Source organism: Calonectris borealis, chromosome 4 (assembly GCF_964195595.1).
Source record: "Calonectris borealis chromosome 4, bCalBor7.hap1.2, whole genome shotgun sequence".
Lineage (NCBI taxonomy): Eukaryota > Metazoa > Chordata > Aves > Procellariiformes > Procellariidae > Calonectris > Calonectris borealis.
In genome coordinates, this window is record NC_134315.1 from 10,980,426 (window position 1) to 10,995,791 (window position 15,366).

The 15,366-nt window shown below is 33.1% G+C and overlaps 1 protein-coding gene across 2 annotated transcripts in view; it reads left to right on the plus strand.

The window, feature by feature from the left end:
• RGS12 (regulator of G protein signaling 12) overlaps positions 1-15,366 on the plus strand; it is an 89,768-nt gene that overhangs the window by 62,213 nt on the left and 12,189 nt on the right. For both annotated transcript variants that reach the window (XM_075148636.1, XM_075148635.1), the window contains 9 exons: positions 721-900; positions 2,144-2,297; positions 3,537-3,613; positions 5,390-5,590; positions 6,562-6,635; positions 9,445-9,571; positions 10,515-10,611; positions 12,138-12,214; positions 12,737-12,890. In XM_075148636.1, the coding sequence (XP_075004737.1) occupies positions 721-900; positions 2,144-2,297; positions 3,537-3,613; positions 5,390-5,590; positions 6,562-6,635; positions 9,445-9,571; positions 10,515-10,611; positions 12,138-12,214; positions 12,737-12,890 (1,141 nt within the window). The remainder of the gene's footprint in view (positions 1-720; positions 901-2,143; positions 2,298-3,536; positions 3,614-5,389; positions 5,591-6,561; positions 6,636-9,444; positions 9,572-10,514; positions 10,612-12,137; positions 12,215-12,736; positions 12,891-15,366) is intronic.

A 15,366-nucleotide genomic window follows, 5' to 3' on the forward strand; every position in this document is an offset into this window, starting at 1 on the left:
TGCTCTAGGCCTGGTATAGAGCTGCTTCCTTCTTATGTAGTTAAAGATAAATGTTGGTCTTGCCCAGAGCAGCCATTTTATGTAAACTGTTCTTTTTCAAGGTCTTGATTTTACAGCACCTTGATTATTGAATCTTCCAAAGATATTGATCTTTTTTTTCCCCTATGATTGGGCACATGAACATTACATAATACTGTAAAGGACTCTTTGCTCCTCCCTGCACCACTAACTAACCTTGTATATCTTGTATCATTGCATACTATTGAATATTGTGATTATATCATATTTCTGAGTTTTAGACAAAAAAGCTACCTTAAAAGACGCTTGTATAATTTAATCCTGTCACATATAGTACTGATGTAATAATCTTTAAAAAATATTTTAAATGGCTAGCTTGCTACACGCTTCGCATAGAATGTACAAAGATATAAATGCAGTAAAAGATGGCTGTGAGGATGGTGTGGTCAGGACTCTACAGCATCTCAGCCTCTCATGCACTTTGCACAAATCATAGCATTTTTCTGAACCTGTGCTAAAGGAATAGATCAAATTATGTTTCATTGGTGCAGTGTATTTAACCAGGTCTAAACAAATTCATGCCCACTACTATTTACATTAATGTCCTAAATTTTGTGGGAGTTGGCTGTTGTGAAATAGCTTTATTTTCTTGATGTGTTATTTAAGCTTATGTAACCATTATCCATTGTATTTTAATTTCAGATATTTAACTTGATGAAGTTTGATAGCTATACTCGCTTTCTCAAATCCCCTCTTTACCAAGAATGCATCTTAGCTGAAGTAGAAGGTCGTCCTCTTCCTGATCCTCAGCGTGTTCCCAGCAGCCCCACTTCTAAACACAGTATCAGTTCAGAGAAGTCCAATATCTCAACACCGAAAAAGGTTACCTTTGTATTGTTTTTATCTGAAAACTATGTTCTTAAATAATGTTTTTCAAGTTCTTTAGAAGATCAAAGATAATATATAAAAAACAATTAGAATGTTTGTTTAGTGGTACTGGCAAATATAATTACAAAATCTTTATGGACTCAGGAAAAGACTTTTTTTTTTTTTTAATTCATACCTTTGAATCAGATTTCTAGCTATTGACTTCCTGAATATAATTTAAAATCTTTTTTATTATTTAAATATGTGTACAAATAAAAGATGAGGATTATTTTAATGCATCAGTTCAGAAGCTTATTTTGATTGAATATTGGAATTAAGATGTGATATTTTAACCTTTGCTGAGAGCAGACATTTTATCAGAAGTGATTGGTGAAGGCTTAACCTAATCTAACTCATCTTTGCAGAGGATAGTTTTTTAATTTCTTAGCCCCTACTGAACTAAGATAAGTCTGTGTAAAACAGATACAGTTGCTTAAAAATTAGACCTGTAGTCTTACTGATCTCCTAACATTATTTAGAGTTTATTTTTTCTTCATGTAGATAATACCAATAGTATTACATAACTGTTTGGGTAAATTGTAACTTTGCATTTTTCGTGTCAATCACTACACCTTAGCCCATCTGCTATTATGTATTTTTATAACTAGGAACTTTTTTAAAAGCAGCATTTTAAGAATACTCTAATAATCTAGCAAGAATAGTAGCCTGTTAAAAACAAATTTAATTTAATACCAAACATTCCTGATGTTTGTATTCTTCAGCAGTAATAAATATGTTGATTATACTTGTAAATGTTAAACAATACTTTGTCATTGTCGTTAAATGCAGTTCATGCTCAAGCCTAGCCTAGGAAAAATATCTGAAATACCAAAATGAAATTCTCTGTTTTAAAAGCAAGGCAAATGGCCTTTCCGCATTAATTTAGGCATTACTGGTGAGCTGTGGAGACTTCTTTCATGTTTGCAGGAGCTCTCTGTGGCTTGTTTCCAGGTGCCATTTTGTACTCCGTACCAAGCAGCACATTTCCATTTATGTATTTCTTTTTGTTTCCACTGGGTTTTTTTTTTTTGATTGCTACTGAGAGGTGTGCTGGCATATATACTTGAGAGTGGGGTAAAGAAAACAGCTAACCTGACCATCACACTCTCGTTTTGGGAAGAAGTGTGGGAAGGTTTATTTTAGATAATATACTTACAACTGTGATCCAACCAATGATTTAATTGTGTTTTGGTGATAGTTAAGTGGTAAATCGAAGTCAGGAAGATCTTTAAATGAAGAGTCAGGAGAGGAGGACACTGAAAAGAAAAAAAGGGGAACATTTTTCTCATGGTCAAGAAGTAAGAGTTTGGGAAAATCACAGAAGAGAAAAGAAAATGGTGATTATCCAAATGGTGAGTATTCACATTCCACTTTGTTGCAAAGTTGTTTCAGCAATAGATGTGACTAATCTCATCATGGTTGGTTTGCATCTAAGTGTATCTTTGGGTGTGACAGAGGGAAAAGAAACTGCCAAGTCAGAAGGCCACAGCGGGGCTAGTATCACTGGAAGTTTTGTGGAAGCAGGTGCACAAGTAAATAGATACAAGTATGAAAATATTTAAATTTGTTTTTATTGACTTCCAAGAGACTTGTTTCTGCTTTCCAGTATACTCTGCATTTCTGTGTGCTTCAAGCAGAGAGCCACTATTTTTATAGTAATATAATTTCAACTGTTCACAGAGAAGTTCAGGAGCTGTACGTGCAAATAGTGCTGTAGTTACAGCTATTTAAAAATTCCTTCATCTGCATTATCCTACCTTTCTTTCTTTTATTAGTACCACACAGGTATGTTCACTTTTAAACACGTTCACTACCTGTTTCCACCTTTCCTGACTAAAATGAAAAAAGAAGAGTCAGAGTTGTGAAAATCCTTGTAATCTGCTGTTTTGTTACTTAACTGTTTTTGAGAGTTTAAGGAAGAGTTCCCCTATGAACGCACCTGTACATGGCCTCTAGAGGAAAAGATGAAAGTTTTGTATTAACTCATTCCATTGAGTTAAAAATAATAGAGAAATTCCACTGAAGCACCAAATTTGGACCATATTGTTACTGCAGTTTCTTCCTATTTTCTAGAAAGGTCCAGAGCCACAAGATATCTTTGATCATATGGATAGTTTAAGTGTTCTCATTATACTCATATGTGAAAAGACATCAGAGACATTTGCTAAGATCATAGACTTAAACTTTTGAAAGTGGCTAGTGATTGTCTTAGATTTCAGTTTTCTAACACCATACTTGGACTTTTAAAAATATTTCTCTCTTATTTATTCAAAATATCTGAAGAGGTAGAATAATTTTTAAGTTTTTAAAAACAGTTTCAGATTAAAAAAAACCAAAGGTTTTTAGTGGTTTTTTTTTTAATGTAAAAGCAAGTGGGCTTATTCAAGGGTTACATAACCAAGAAATACTTGACCAAATATTGTTTCCGTTTTCCATGCTTCAGTGCACAGTATAAAGATTTGGTGTTTTTTCCTTTAATGAAAAAAATTATTTTTCTGACCAGAGGAACTAATATCTGAAATAGCTTTCTGTATTATAATAAATAATAAAAATAAGCCTTTTTACTGATTGCTGATTCTTTCCACAAACAGATTCTATTCAGTCCAATGGATTATCATACAGACGGGAATCACAAGGTTCCATGTCATCAACTGCTAGTCTTGACTTGGTAATGGCCGCCTCTTAATAACGAAGAAGTGGGGAAGCAGTGAAAACAGTGAATTACTAATTTTCTAAGTAGTGTGAAGTAACTTGTTTGAAGTAATACTTTGAGAAAGGGTCTTTAAGTGATACAGTTAAAGGGCAAGATATCATATTAAGCAATTTTAGAATACTAGAAATGTAATAGAGGTTGTGTTCATATATTGCTTCTTATTTTGTCCTTGTAACAGAAAGATATCCTTCGCATCTTGTCTGTCTTAACTTCAGGCCCCAGTAAACTTCCAGAATAAAAGTTTGCCTTTCAAAGGGAGCTACTGTAGTTCTTTATAGGCAGCTTTTTCCACCTACCAGAGCTTTGAAATTCTGTTCTGAACAACCACATGTTAAAGCTTTCCCTCTGCTTGACCTGTATGCAAGTTGTGTTAGGCTGATTTCTGTAGTACCAGTGTCTGTCGTGCTTCTTTCCTCTCCGTTTCTTTTAAAGTTGTGAGTTTTTCTTCCTGTCATTATGACTTAACTCTGCTCCTAAAATCTGAGAAAAGAGAGGTAGGGAATTTCATTGCAAACACTGTGATTTTGTTGTAGTGTGTAGGAAAATAATCAGTGAAGACACTGTGATTTCTAACCATCAAGTTCTACCTTCACAGTGTAAAACTAATGAAATGCAAAATTAAAACAGTATTAACAGTAGAACATAAATGTAATACTTATTTTAACTAGTTGATATGGAAGAAGAATATAAAAAAGGAAATTTTAAAAAGTTTTTTTGTAGTCTAGTAGACTAGATTCTAGCAACTATGTAATTTTGCCTATGCTACAAATACTGATCAGGGAAGCAAGCATGGCAAAATCATGTTTATTTCTGTTGCAGAAAAGTCTTATCTTAAAAAACAGAAAAAAGAAAATGCAAAGCCTCCCTAAAGCAACCACCCCTCTTTTCTCTCCCACTCCAACTGATTAAGTCAGAAAGTTACTGTCATTTGAAGGAGAAGCAGCAAGCTAAAGAAAAAAGAAAAAGCACGATGAGTACCCTAAAAGACTGTTGAAAACAGTATTTTTGTAGTGTCCTTTTAGGTTATAAGTGAGCTTTTTGTTAAATTTTTGAAGATGCTTTTGATATTTTGTAGTAGTGTTACTATTCTACTGTTACTCTAGAATAAAGGTTAATGCTGTGCCCTTTAGCCCTAACCCATAACATTGTACTTTTTATTCCCTTTAATAACAAAAAAGCATGGTCATTAAGTGAATTATTTTAAAATCTTAATTTCTCTGTGGTGTATTTGTATGTGTAGCATTCATATTATGTTAAAAGAAGAGGAAATTTTGTTTGAGGAACCTGATGTTTAAAGGTGTTCCTCATCACTTAAATGTTGATTTATAATGTGCCAATGGCAATTTTTACATCAGCAGGTCATTATTGAGTATAGACACTTAACTATTTGGAAGCTAAATAAGATTTTATTTACTACTTACACATTTTGATTAGGAGTTCTGTTCTGTAGTTTGAGAATCTTGTAACCTGTTTTACACACTTGCTGTCTAAAACTTGATCTGTTCTTGACATACATTTAGATTTGTGCAGTGCTGTTATCTTTATCTAAACTCTTTTTTTTTCAGGATTTAAATTTATCTGATATTTGTGATATTTAGAAGGATTTCTAAACTGTAAACATGGTAGAAAGTATGCTTCTTGGCTTGGTTTGATTTGTACAGACTCTAAAAGTTTATGCACATTCCTAATTTTCCTGTTGGGCACTGACTTTTCTTTCTTTTTCCTGTCAAGTCTGAAGCCTCAAGATTACCTGCATTTGTACCAGATAAAGAGAAATCCCCCAAATACTGCTGTATAAACCTTCCGGATGGTTCATCCAGCAAAATGGCCGTTAAATCCGGATTCTCTATCAAAGAGGTGCTATCTGGGCTCTGCGAGAAACATGGCATTAACATAGCTGCAGTGGACCTTTTTTTAGTTGGAGGTGATAAGGTATTGGGTATTCCTGTGCTTTTTTTTAAAGCGTTTTCATACTCATTTTACTAATAAGGAATTATGTTCTCTCAATAGTAATATGTATCTCCTGGTTCTACCGATAGCTTTACATTGGCAATGCTAGTTAATTGAAGGAGAATTTTAGTGAAACTAGAACTGGTGGAGTACTGTGATTGCTTGTGGTATCTGCATTACAGAAAGCAGAAGAGAGCTTATGACAAGTATTTCTTTATACTAATAAGCTAATTAAGGTATCTACTCCATGTAGTTTGTCCAGGGGAATGGTTAGCTTGTACTTAATTGAAAGTATCCACAAAGAAAACAAATGTGTTGTAGTAGATGGTACTTCATTAAAGCAAAGAAACATAATGACATTCAGTTGTTCAAAGGTGAATGAGATTAATTCATGCTAGAATTAAGGTACATGTTTTAATATTGAGGAAAATTTCCAAGACAGCAGTCTGTGTTGGTGGGGGGTCATGGCTCTTATTCAACTGAAATATCTCCAATTCAAAGAGAAGCTGTGGATGTGAAACATTTATTGTCTTAAATTTGCTTATGATCAATCTAGATGATTACAATGACAAAAATCAGCAAATATGCATAGTTATGTACCTGTTCTTTTAAATCTTTTAAAGACTGCTAACTTGCCATATTTTCTAATGTGTCATTCTATGTAATAATTTATTTAAGTTGAAGGACCTAGGCTTGTTTTAAAACACTGAGTTCCTGAATGCCTATTGACTCCAGTGGAAGTTGAAGGTTGGTCATTGTCTCACAACTTGCCAAAATAAAATACACTTTGATCATGTTGCGTATTGTAAATGAATATCCACGAGAATGCATACAACCTTTATAAATAATTTTGAGTTATCTGAAAAATTGTTTTAACCACTCACCTGTTCTTTTTCATTTATTTTATAATTAATTTGCTCTCTCTTCTTTTGTTCCTGACATGGACTCTGTAGCCACTTGTATTGCACCAAGACAGTAGCATCCTGGAGTCTCGGGACCTACGTTTAGAAAAACGCACTTTATTTCGGTAAGAGTGAAAAATACTATCTTCCTCTGGCATTTTCCACCCCATTTTCCATTTTACTTTTTGTAAGTGCACTGAAGTATATTATCAGTTACTTGTGCAGCAAAAAAGTAGTTAATGCAGAAAAGAATTTGTCTGAATCCAGTAAAAAATCCAGTTAGCCATGCAATGCAGCATCTTAGCTTGTAATCCAGAATCCAGCATTAGGGGATCTGAGGTTCCCATTCATTGGACAGGCACATTAGAAGAAATATGCCTTAGGATCAAGCAAAGAGTCCCATGAGAAGAAGGAAGGTGACCTAACGTTTGTAACTGAAAATTATTGACTTCCATGTCTTGCAGTTAACTCACAGTTTGAGTTTCTATTAAAGTCCATTTTTACTTTAGATTGCAATAACACTTATGCAAGAGATATGCATTTAGCTTGAGGATTCTCTGAGTTACAAAAGTGCCCGAGTTAGATATCTTGCCTACGTTTAGGCACTGATATCCCTTAGATTTAGAGCCAGCTGCTAAGTGCTTCCTCTACAGGTAATGGTGAGATTAGGATACCTCTAAAAGGTAATTCAGATGAGGGTAACCAGGGTAAGGAGCAATGGAAGAAATGTGGGCCTACAGGAACATTTCAAGCTGAGTAGAGCAGGACCTGCTGAGTTTTAAATGCTGTGGGAGGCAGCTTTCTGGATTGCTCTCTTGGATTAAGTGGGATTTTGATGCCCATGTTCCAGTTTAGGGACATTTAAATATTATTATGATGTCTAACTGCTCAAGCTGAAGCAGTTGTGAACAAGCACATAGGACAGATCTGCAGGCCCAGAGAGACCTTCCACATCAGGAAGAAACATGTTTAATAGATTGAAGCAGCACAAGAGTGAGATGGAAATTGAACTGCAAGTCTCCTAGTCTAATCCTAAATGCAACAATAAAAAAAAAAAGGACTTTAAGATTAAATGGATATATTTATTGATTATATGTTCTCATTCAGTTACAACTGTAATTACGTGCCTAACTGGCAGATTACAGTAAGATTAATTGTATAAATATAAATTCATCTGAGTATAGATTTATAACGCTGAATCTTAAACAAGTCAATGTTATAATATTCTTATTAATACGGGTAAAATATAATTCAGTACATTATATATTTAGTATTATGTAATATTGTTTTATAATACATGTTTTTTTCAAAATAATCTGTTTCCAAAATGCCAGAAAATGTTTTCATGTTCCTAAATTCTAAAAATCCAAACTAGTGTTATGAAAACTCCTGAAATAATTATTTCAGGAAAAAGTCATGAAGTAGAATATTTGTGTTACATTATTGAGTCGCGCTTTTGAAGTGAATAAAATTTATTTTGCCAGGCATTCTTCATTTTGACTTTATATTACTTTTCTTTAGGAAGTAGGGCTAGTTTCTATTTAAGGGTACTTCACATTAATGAATATGGTATAGCATATTCAATTTTGAAATTGAGATTGAGCAGTCTTTTATTAGGTGTGAGTTTGTTAAGTTTCCAAATTAAAAAGGAACTTTAAGTAGGCAGTACCATATGTTACTTGTGTGTTAATTAAAATGTAGAAATGTTCTACATTATTTCCTTCTGTGGGTGGAAACTGTGTAAACAAAAATACTCAAATGTTTGGAATATTTTCAGGCATAAGACAAATACTATGTGGATATACTTGGTTACCTGAATGTCTGCCACTTCTCTGTCAATTACCAGTTGATGATTAAAATTTATCATTTCTATTTAGTAGCTGTTGTGTTCAAAGAAAATAAGAAAGACAAAGTTTCAGTTATTCAGGTTTCTTGTGGAAGGCAAAAGTCAATAAGACTAAACATCTTGTATTTAAGTAATTTGTGTGAGAGAAAAGATGGGGTTTACATTTAATTGAGACTGACAAAATCACTATACTTTTCATTTCTCCTGATGATGTGCATTTCTTCTGATAGTTTTGTTAGTAATAAGCCTGCCCTTGTTTTCATGCTATAGTATCATTATAGTCAAATGTGGCTGTTACGGAGGAATCAGGGCATAGATGAAGAGCATTTTTTTAAAAAAAAAAAAAAAAGACAAAACTAGGCACAGTTCTGTGCAGGCTGTGCTGGAAAATAGACGTAAATGGAATAGTTTTTTTGGTTTTAAAAAATCTTTGTTATTTCTTTTTTTTTTGCTATTTTGATGAAATGATATAAAATTGCGTAATAGAGGGCTGTCTTTATCCTCTAAATGCCAACTGAATTGCTTTTACAGCCTTTGCATGTAAGTTTCTCTTACAGAATTTTTTTGTGATATGGTGGCATCTAGCCACAAATTAGCATAATCTGGAATTCCACTGTATTTGTTCCTATGCTTAAAATCAAAAATAAAAATTCCTGTCCAAGCCCATCTCAAGTAATTGAATAGGACATTGTGCGTCTCTCTTGTGGAAGTGGGAAGAAATATTTTTCTTATATCCAAGGCTACAGTACAGGCATGGAGTCACTTTGGAAGCACTACTGGACCAGAATGGTCAGAGCAATCTCTCTGTAAATATGAAAGTGCTATGGAATGTATTTAATTCGTCTGAGGATCACTATGCAATTAGGTTGGCTCATACCTTTGCTCAGCTCTGGCGAGTGAAACAGTGGAAGTTTTATTTGTATTAAAAGTGCTTTATACCTTCAGGTTAGTATAGGTTTGTGCTAGTGAAGTTTCAGAGTCACTCGCTATAAACTTGTATAACTTTGCTGTAGAATGGATTTTATATATTTTGTATATTTTGTTTATTGGCATATTTCATACTTAATGTTACAATTGATGTGTTTCAGGCTGGATCTTGTTCCAATCAATCGATCAGTTGGTTTGAAGGCTAAACCCACCAAACCAGTAACAGAGGTCTTAAGGCCTGTAGTTGCAAAATATGGTTTAAATCTTAATGAACTTGTGGCAAGACTAGTAAGTATCTTTTGATGTAATTCAAGCTGCAATATTTTTTGTCTGGAGAAGATCATATGATAGTCTCTGAAATTATTCCTATCCTTATAATTAGGCACTAAAATCTCTATTTATAACTACATGTTGAGATGAAAATGCATAGTAGTCATAACCATTATGCTTAATAGTAACTACCTCAAAGCTTTAGTCTGCATCTGTTTTATATTCTCCTTCAGAATAAATCCAACATCCAAAATAATAGAGGCCGGAACGTAGCTTCTTCCAGAGCTCCACTTTTTCCATTATTAGCCAGGGGAAGTTGATTGAGATTAGTTAAAGCTATTGTTCCATTATCCTCGGAATCATGAAAGTTGCCTCAAATCCCCTCACAGAAAATTTCTGCAGGAGCAGACAGATTCAACTTCTCTACTACTAAACACTTGGCTAGCATTTCCTCTGTTCTATTATGATGGAATATCAAGGAATAGAAAGTTACTTTTGTGGTATTTCTAGAATGTATACTGTCTTGGCTAAACCAGTCCATGTTTTTAAAATAACTGAAAAACATGTTGGTATAAAGATAACTTCATTTAATAAAATTACAAAATTAACAAAGTATAACCAGTGTAGAAAATAAAATAATCCCAGACTTCCTCTGAAAAATCCGATTTGCTGAACATACACACTAATGGTCTGCTTGCAAATTGGATGATTTTTTTTCTCCTTGCATCTTCTTTTCCCCAGATACCATTCTTCTCACATAAATGGGTTACACTCATTGTAATCCAGGTAGTTTTACACAAATGGAATAAACATTTTTAGAATGGTAGAAGAAAGATATATTTAGGCCACACTAAAACGTAAAAATTCTTTGCTCATTTTCTTTCAAAAAATGTCAGACTGCATAAATTTGTTCTGAAAACAGCCTTTTCTCTATTATATACAAACTGTAATCCGACTTTAGAATGGTGAGCAGGAACCACTTGATCTTGGTGTCCCTATATCTAATCTGGATGGTCAGCGGGTTGTTCTAGATGAAAAAGAGCCAACAAAGGGTAGAGGTAAGTTGGCATAAAAGCTTTTATTTATGATGTCAAGTCAGTTTCATAAACCCTGACTTTGGTTAGTTTCTTCTGTTGATGTGAAGGTGAGGTAAATGTGATTAGATTTGGATATGTCACATATAGCATATATTCTTTTTGACTAAAAAGGATTGCAGTTTCTGAAGATTGAAGGTTAAATTAATCTATTGATATTAAATTAATCTGATTGATTAATCTTACTGTTTCTGTAAGAAATTTTGCACTAGTAATACTTGAATATTTTACTTGCACTCAGCAATAGATCCACACACACATTTAGGGACATAGTGCCCAGTAATAACAATGAGAATAAAAGGCCAAATAACTTCTGTGAATTTGGCAATTAATTAAAAGGAAACATTCTGTATAAGTAAAACAGATGCAGTTTGTGCAGCAGCTATATATACTGCTATGATAACCCCCATCTTTAACATCAGAAAGTAGCAGAGCCTACATCTCCAGTTTTAAGTGATGATTTTTGGAGATAATACTAAAAAGGATATTTTTTTTTATTTCCCTGGACAAAATAATTTGAAAAATAGAAGTTGATGAACTGAACAGCTGACAATCTTTTGGCACAATTAACGTGCTAGATGAATGTAAGCAGCCTTGAGAGTAAAAGTTCAGTTTCATTAGGAGACCTTATTATAAATATAGGACACTTAGTTTTAAAAATGAAATTAGATGTGGTTAAATTAAATTGACTTAGAGCAGAGATCTTCTTTGAGGAAGAACTAGGAGAATAAAGATGGAGGTATTTTTTGAGGAGAATCAGGCATTGTCATTTTTCGAGGAAACAGAACCAATTGTCATTTTGAAAAAAGATATAAATCTACATACTCTCACAGATAATTAGTTTAAGGATACAAGTAAAACTGTAATCCTATTTGCTGCTAGCTGCTATAAAAGCCTAGATCATAGAGGATCATTCTAGCAGTAGGCTGATTCTGTGGCAACATATCAATGAAAAAGGGCCATGATTCTGTGTTTGCAGCTCAGTCTTCGGTTAGTATGACAGATGTAATTTGGAGGAGCCGTTTAGTTACTTAGAAGTAGTCAAGGAGGATATGGCAATGCCTAGAAAACAACTGATGCACGAAACAGGTTGGAAGAGATTCAGCATGACCTTTCAATGGTCTTTTCTGCTGAATTTTTTTTTCTTGTTTAAATTTTAAATTTGAGAATTGCAAACTGAATTATTAGCTGAGATTTTAAAAGCTACTTGATCTAAATCAACTGAAAATTTAGGAGAACTTAAATGAAACTTCAGCATCTTTAAACTTTAAAATTATTGCCAGTATTAGGAAAATTTGAAGATGAGAGGGAGATTCTGATAGGTTTTGACTGAAAAGTGTCAGGGATATCAACTGTGCTCACTCTATTTTCTGAGTACATCTTTGAGAGATTTTAAAGCAAAAAATCTGTTTTGTGCATCATTGTCACTTAAATATTACTTCTTCGGGAAATTATAAATTTGTAGTTATAGAAGGTATGTTTATGTTCAGTGTTTACAGATAAACAAAAAGGTGCATCAGTAAAACAGAGTGCAACTGTAACTACTTCAAGAAATCAAGTATCTACTGTAAGTCTTCTAAAATGATTTTTGTCCCTTAGATAATTTTTTGTTTCCTTCTGGAATTCTATACTAAAAGCTGCATTCATCCATTAGTTAGAATCAGCCAAATTATGTAACTAGATTGAGTATAGCTATAATCCATCCAATACTTTTCCACTGTCAACAGCATTTATTTGTGAGAACTTTGTCTTCATGACGAATCAAATAGCTCATTCACTGTGTTGTATTTGTTGTTTCGTGTGTCATTGGCTTATCTATGTTTGAAAGTGATTGAATTACTCTGAAATTCAAAGGCCCTTTCTTTAATGTGAATTCTTCAGAGTAAATAATATTATATTTATTTATACATTTTTGGGAAATACTATGGCACATGTTCTCTGCAATAATCAGGATTAAACTAAAACATTTGTTGTGGTGATGTTAGAGAAATGTGTTTTCAAAATAAGTTTTTTATTCACTTAGACCATATTATGTAGACAATGATATAGTCTAAATGTAAGTAGTACCTTAACTTTCCTTCTAATGCAGGGAGAGGGAAGAACTCTAGGAAAGTCTAATTCTATCAAAATGAAAGGCGAAAATGGAAAAAATGCTAGGGAAGTCCGGCTGTCAAAGAGAGAAGACTCTATTGCAAAGATTGGGAAAAAAAAATGTCAGAAAATAAATTTGGATGAAGCAGAGGGTATGTGAACTTTATAGTTTATGTATTAACATAAGTAGTCTTAGAAAAATGAGAGTTTTGTATCTGTGTAGGAGAAAGTACCATGTGTTTAATACTGCATTGTGAAAATCATAGTCATGATCCTTATATTTTTGTTTGATACTTTGTTTGAATTGTAGAGTTTTTGAAGCTGAAGGTAAAATTTTAAGAATACCTAAAGATAGACTTAGGTGCCTAGTGGGATTTTCAAAAGTGAAAGCTACCTAATTCCAGGTAAAATAAAAAGGAATTAGTTACTCAATTGCAATTGAATATCCCATATGATACCCTTTGCAAGCCATGTAGAAGCTTGCCTTTCTGTTCACCTTTACATAAGAATCTTATTTAACTCACTGAAAGGCATTCTGCACCATGATGTAGACCCTAATTTACTTGGGTAAGAATTTTTGAAAATTTTATGCTATATATAACAGTCAGGGCAGTACAATCTGATGACTGTGGAGGAGCTGTGATGGGCAAGAGTAGAAGCTTAGTTTACATTCCGTAACTGCTCTGAAAAGGTGGTTAGAAGTAGAAGTACGCAAAGAATTTATTTTGGTAATCTTGTATATTCTGAGTCCTATTTTTACCTTCAATTACGTCTTAATAGTTTTGGTGATATCATTGGAAAAGAACTCGTAAGAGAATTTGCTTTCTTATAGAAAGATGTCCATGGGAGAAAGAGGAATAAAAACAATGTAGCAGTAGAAATCTTGACATACCACCCTCTGCCCTAAGGCATTAACTGAAGCAATTACTTGTCTTGTCAGCTCTACACATTCTTTCCTATTTTCCCAAGTAGAAAAAAATCAGAGGACATTTTACCCACAGATCAAAATTTACTGCTGATGTTACCTAATATGCATATCCAAAATCTGGTTATGCACAGTTATATGGCAAATGAATATTCATCTGTGAATAAATGTCCACTGGCTGGAATGGAAAAAAATGCTGTGACTAAAACTTTTATTGCAAAATAGATGTTTGTTAATGTAAGTGTTATTACAAAATATTAGTGCATTTTAAATTATTTTATGTTGCTTACTATTTTGTTAACTTGTTTTCCATATTTTAATATTTTCATTTTTCTTCCTAGGGCTGAGTAAAACATTAACATAATTTGAAAACTTCAGAATTCGAGGCTTTCACATTTTATTTTGAATTTTGTGAAATTTGTCCAAGTTCGGAAAATACGTACTAAATGTTGTAGATTGTTTTTTAATGAAAAAAAAAAAGAACAACTGTTCTATGAAGTTTGAAATTTCAAAAAGGAACATTTTTGTATGACACATACTAGAATGTTGCATGTTTTAATATGCATACTGCCATTTTGCAAAACTTTGGCAATAAGAAGCATTTTGAAGCTTCCATCTTGGCTACATTCAGATTTTATGGCATTTGACAAAGCATGTTAAAAAGTCGTTTTTACAAATACATTGCAAAGCCTGCCAAATATGAATAGAGGATTAGGAATAAGATCATACAAGTGCAAGTGTATTACTTCATATTACACTAAGTTAAAACTGATACTAACATTTTGTGCTTTATTTTGTAATGGCTTTTGCTTCAAACAGTATTTATAAGCTGGGTTGAAACTATTGATTTTAATTCATCAATGCTCTCTTCTTGAAAAATTAGGATGCAGAGACCCTATATTAAGAGTTACATATTTTTATATTTATATGTTTTGTACCAAAGAGTTTGTTTATTGTTGTGATGTTTCTTTTTTGAGGAGTGCTATAATTCTTGGCTTATGATTGATAAGTTTCTTGTTGCCAAGTTTTGAGACTTTCTAGAACAGTGGTGATTTACTATGAGTATTATTTATATAGAGAAACATATTAAACCATTGGACATCATTAAGGACATGATCAGAAAATCACTTCTAATTGTGTTAAAAACTCTATAAAAAAAAAAGTTGCCCCATCGCTTTTAGTAATGGCTCCTTTGATGGTTATTGACTACCTATATGCTGCTGATTCATTGCAGTGCAAAGTAAAATGGGGTTACTAAAATCAACATCTGATCATGCCCTGTGATGATATCATCCTGGATTAAAACTACACCGTGAATTGAATTTAAACTGTGATAAAATATTAAACTGAGAGAAATTCAATATAACAAGGAAGTTTGCAACATTTTTAATCTTTGAACTTTCAAATGGCATGGCTATTTTTGGAGTTAAGATGGGTAAAAACCATCCAGAATATAAAAATGTGCACCCATTGTCAGTAAGACCAGAGCCTTGTTTTGTATAAAGAATTTAAAAATCCTGTGTGTGTGTACAGATTTATTAACTGCATAAAATAGAAGATGTGTTCAAGGCTCAGTGAATTGCAGCTGTTCTAAACTGCAAAACTCTTACAATAGAAATCCTGATGGTCTTAATTATAGTGATGCTAGCGAACATTGCTGCAATTGAAAAAGTTCCTAATTAACATGGGATCTTATTTCAAGG